Genomic DNA, 4954 nt, shown 5'->3' with positions numbered 1-4954 from the left:
ATGCATTTCAATGCGCAATTTGTACGACGAGTCTCCTTATAACCGTCCTATAGGTCAGCATCCAGGGCCTGGTGATGACGTATGACGAGGAGACGGGGGTGTTCACGGTGACAGAAAGCGACTTTGAAGCATCAAACGCCCGCGTGCCGGCCCTGCCTGACTGGGTGGAAGGACGCCAGGTCGCCAGGGCGGAGTACCACTCACTGCTTCAGCACTTAAGCAGGCAAAGGTTGGTGGAACTGAGTATTACGCAGATGAAATTTAGATATACTTATAATCATCATCATCATACTCCCATAGGTGATAAAACCATAGAATACAACACGGTGTATTCCGTATCATTCGAGGTGCCAGCCCAACCGCGGGTAGGATCGCCCGAAGGCCGGAGGGTGATCCGACCCGCGGAAGGGCTGGGACCAAGGGTGATGCGGAATACACCGTGTTGTATCTTATTTATGTCATACCCACCTGAGAAAACCCATGTTTCTATGCAAAATGTGCCAGAAGTTGAGAAAATGGTGTGTCCTCGAACAAAAGATTTTAACAAGAGAATTCTAACGTCCGAATCTGGTATTCGAATTGTCAACCGTGTCGCACTCGGCCCGCTCGAAATGGTTCGATTTACTCGAAGGAAGCCTGTTTGATACAACTTTAGAACCTGTGTGATACGGAACGTTATCACACGGTTCGGAACACCCGTATCGAACGTTTTCGCGTCACAGGTATGACATAATACTTATAATAAGACATGCCAAAATGACATGATTTTTCCAACGGTCAGATGTGTCAAGTAGCATCCACCATCCTTCGTCATTGACACCGAGTAGATCTTGTTAAACAACAGGTCTTATAATTTTACCTTGATATAGGGACACCAACATGGCGGTCAATACCTCATATACTCGTTGATATCGGTAGCACTATATAAAAACATTAATATGCTTTTATGTTTAGCTCTGCTACGGGCGATGTGCCTTGTAACGTTAAGTGGTCCAACGCTCACCGACTTGACCCAACCATCGGAGGAAAGTGCATCCACTTCACCGCAGCGTCAGAGGGCGACATCTTTGTCGTGTTCGCCGGGATTCCGCAGAAACACGAGACCTGGCTATACGTACAGATATCGCCAGAGGGCGTTGCACTCTACAAGGTAAACCAAACCAGTTCGATTACAATATTTCTCAATCACAAAACTAACGAACATGACATGAATGAGTGACAAATGACACATACAATGAAACATACATGTTACAACTCAGTATAATTAGCACAGACTACACGAAATCGTATTTTAAAGGACATTTAAAGAACCCGAAGAGCATCCTTTCATGACAAACGCAACCTTTGGAGAGATATGCATGTGTGATGAACAGTATGATAGCCAACATACAGAAAATAAACGATATTTGAGTACAATGTGATCATCATGATTTAATAATTATAACCATATCCAGTTGCCTGAGTAACTGCAATGTGATATACATTATTACCCTTATGTCTAAATTTCATCGACGTAATAATCAACATGGGTTATGAAGGAGGTTTGAACCATGGTATAAGGCACATACTCATCAGATGCCAACATGTTAAAGTAACTTTGTATTTTCTCTCGGAAGTCCATGAGAGTGGTGACAACACAGCTCCTAGATGGTGCGAGTAGTCTGGGATCTTCCAACTTGTACCAGTCGTACTTCGTCTGCGTAACGGAAGATACCATCGGCGGCGTGACAATCATACAGTACGGCAAGACGCCTGATAACGAGGTTAGAACAAACTAGAGTTCGGCGACCTCATACCTCCATGAAATATTTAGAGCTATTGTAAATTCCATGCAATTGACTAACACATAAACATAATTTATGCATGGTGTTGTTCATCATTGACTATTATACACATGTCACAATTATAAAAATCCCATCATTAATCATAAAGCGGTTTTTCAAATTTTACATAAATTATGCAAATATATTCCTCATTACCATATTTGGTATCTGCTTATATTCCATCTATAATGATTAACAAATGTTACATTTATTGAAGTCCAGGTATGCAAACAATGGAATTTCCTCGTTAATTCTGAAAATTAAGTCATCGTTTGCATAACATGCATATTATTATAAACATGTTTGCCCAAGCTACCTGCATGCCTAAAATGATACCAATCCGTCAATCCTTTCTGCAGGTATCCTCTTTGGAATGTCTTGACAAAAACGCCCCTGCAGTTCCAAAATTAAATGCTAGGGGGCTGATACCTGCCTCACTTTGTCATGACACTATCTACCACCCATGACATTTCATGGAGGTAAAAATGCGTATTTGTGGAACTCGCTGCCTTTTTTGGCGACGCCTCAGGGGCTAGCCTAATAGTATAGTGTGCGTCCGTTTGACAAGAGTTCCCAACATTTCGTAGGCATGTCTGGAATTTTTCCCCGCTTGCGTAGTAGTACCATCTGATCTTAGTATTCCCTGGGGAATTTGTTTCGAAGACGTTTTTATGTGGGTTGGAATGAAAGGGCCTTGTTTCTAATTGCCCTCTTCTTCGAGGCTACCAACTTCAACTTGCTAAAGATTTTGAAGCCTGTATTCATATACCGGCTGTAAGGTTTGATCCACTGACACCGGGAGTTTTTTCTGCGTTCTCTTTGCCCCAAAATACTTTATAGAAATCTAGAAATACGTTTCTATATGTTATTTCAGTAACTGTGACATTTCGAACTGCATCACACTTAAAAAGTTCCTTTTCTGTCTTTTTATTCAGAAGTTTCTTCTGGAAATTTTGATTTACAACAAAATGTTAAATCTATGACAGCGTTCACGCTTGTGCGTATATATTCAAGTCCGAATGAGTTCCGTATTGAGATGTTTGGCTTAGTTAAAGTTTGCGGCCGAAAAAGACGTCATTTTGTTCGATGACCAGGCTGCATGGTAAAAACCATAGTAGAATATAGATTCTTTCTAAACCAATATAATGTCTATACGCAACTTATACGGATTAGCATACGCACTCGTACGTGTGACCGCTCTCAATGTTATTGGCCGTGACAAGTAGTGTCTCTGTCTCCCACAGGAGCTCCCCCATGTCTGGTTAGAATTTGAGATCGACGAGGTCCTGAGTCTGCAGTATTACGCGTTTGGCAGTGGGATGTACCCTGTCAAGGTCATGGGTGTGTCCATTATAGATCAACCGGCGCAATACTTCATCGTCTGCCGGGAGGGAACGCCGAGAAAGGACAACGGGAGGTGCTCGCAGCAGTGCCACGAGGAGTGTGATGGTAAGTTTTTGTTTTGTCCCCTATATGCAAATAATTGCTTGTGTTAATTTGCGTACATTTATTTGCATATATGGGACAAAACCATGCTCCCGTTATCCCGGAAGGTGCTCGCAGCAGCAGGGCCACGAGAAGTGTGATCGTAAGTTTTGTTTTGTCCCATATCTACAAATTAATGTTTGTTTAATTTGCATATAAGGTACAAAACCATGCTCCCGTTATCCCGAAGGTGTTCGCAGCAGCAGGGCCACGAGAAGTGTGATCGTAAGTTTTGTTTTGTCCCCTATATACAAATTAATGTTTGTTTAATTTGCATATAAGGGACAAAACCATCCTCCCGTTATGCCGGAAGGAAGGGAATTGAGATCGCTGTGACACCGGTATAACCGGCGTAACAGGCACACCAGGTTCGCAGGCACGTGGTGCGCCAGCAGCTGGTTATATTACACCGAACGACCCGTCACACCTAACTTTTGCACATCTATCTGCAAGCGTTCTTTAAAATCATCCAGAGAAGATGCCCCTACTGTGCTTGGTGATAACAAATCGGGTTTAGTGTAAGGCCCAATACTGACGTATAACTGTGTTTTTGCAGGGTGTAGGACGACCGGATCTGACTCCCCGACCGACTGTATAGCATGCAAACACTACAGCGTGGGATTCCCATACATAGAAGGGGACAGTGGTTCCTTCACATGCGTGGCTACCTGTCCGGAACACATGGAGCCGGCTACTGAAACCAGCAAGTGTACCTGTATGTACCTTTCCACTTGGTCTGAAATTTCGCACATTAGATTATCATTTTTGGGGAGACCACGTCCGCCAAGTATTTCTGAAAACGTTCAGGCTGTACAGGGCAGGCGCGTCGCCCGTAATCAGTAGTGGCACGAAGGGGGGGGGGGGGGGCGAATCCGCAGCCCGATGGTACACAAAGTTTTGCCTGCACGTAAAGTCCTACGGCGTGTCTGCGTGCTCCAAAATCCGTCGGATTCCCTACAGATTCGTGTCCAGAAAGTGCCTCGATCTCGTTAAAGGGGATGGGCTAGCAGCACCTAAAAATACACACTGCTGCTGAAACAGTAAGGAAGCTTTCATATGTGTCGCTAGGCACTTCAAGACGGGTTTCAATGAATAGGTAAACGTCGTAACAGTCCAAGGCCACTTGTTAGAAAACAAGTTATACAGAATGCAATTTTTAAAAAAAGGAAAATAGAATAAGATTACGAAAATCAGTTTTTTCTTTTTATTAAAGATAGCGTGTTTTACTCATTGATGCACATTTGTGAACACGCACCGAATATTTTTCATTGCCCATTCAGGCATAAAGCAAATGGAGGAAAGCGGTGATGGAGGGACTGTGACGTGTGTGACGGAATGTCCGCTCACCCACTATGACGATGGAAATGTGTGCAAAGGTTGGAACGTATTAGAAATTTGACTACTTCTTCATTTATATCAAGTGCAAGTTAAGCTTACCACTTTGTATATTCTTGGGCTATCATATTGTTCTTACTACTAATTCCACATAATCATTTACAACCTGTTCTTGGTACCTTCACCAGGAAGGTCATGTTTTCTGTGCGTTTGTCTGTCTTTGTCATAACTCGAGAAACCTTGGGCGGATATTTGGTAGCTCGGTGGTGGTGGGGAACCGAACGGATCGTAAAGTAGAACTTTTATGACGT

General features: G+C 43.2%; 2 protein-coding genes across 2 annotated transcripts in view; both read left to right on the top strand.

Moving 5' to 3' along the window:
* The window catches only part of LOC118425378, an 11312-nt gene extending 11237 nt beyond the window's left edge, over nucleotides 1–75 (top strand). The window contains exon 11 of the mRNA XM_035834186.1: nucleotides 54–75. Coding sequence (XP_035690079.1) covers nucleotides 54–75 — 22 coding nt within the window. The remainder of the gene's footprint in view (nucleotides 1–53) is intronic.
* Nucleotides 58–4954, top strand: part of LOC118426272 (proprotein convertase subtilisin/kexin type 5-like) — a 15251-nt gene continuing 10354 nt past the window's right edge. The window contains exons 1-6 of the mRNA XM_035835559.1: nucleotides 58–229; nucleotides 955–1150; nucleotides 1617–1763; nucleotides 3068–3272; nucleotides 3865–4023; nucleotides 4589–4684. Coding sequence (XP_035691452.1) covers nucleotides 75–229; nucleotides 955–1150; nucleotides 1617–1763; nucleotides 3068–3272; nucleotides 3865–4023; nucleotides 4589–4684 — 958 coding nt within the window. The 5' untranslated portion in view covers nucleotides 58–74. The remainder of the gene's footprint in view (nucleotides 230–954; nucleotides 1151–1616; nucleotides 1764–3067; nucleotides 3273–3864; nucleotides 4024–4588; nucleotides 4685–4954) is intronic.

The sequence above is a fragment of the Branchiostoma floridae genome, chromosome 11, assembly GCF_000003815.2.
Source record: "Branchiostoma floridae strain S238N-H82 chromosome 11, Bfl_VNyyK, whole genome shotgun sequence".
Lineage (NCBI taxonomy): Eukaryota > Metazoa > Chordata > Leptocardii > Amphioxiformes > Branchiostomatidae > Branchiostoma > Branchiostoma floridae.
The sequence above is the reverse complement of the archived record's forward strand: the minus strand, read 5'-3'. Positions and strand labels throughout refer to the sequence as shown.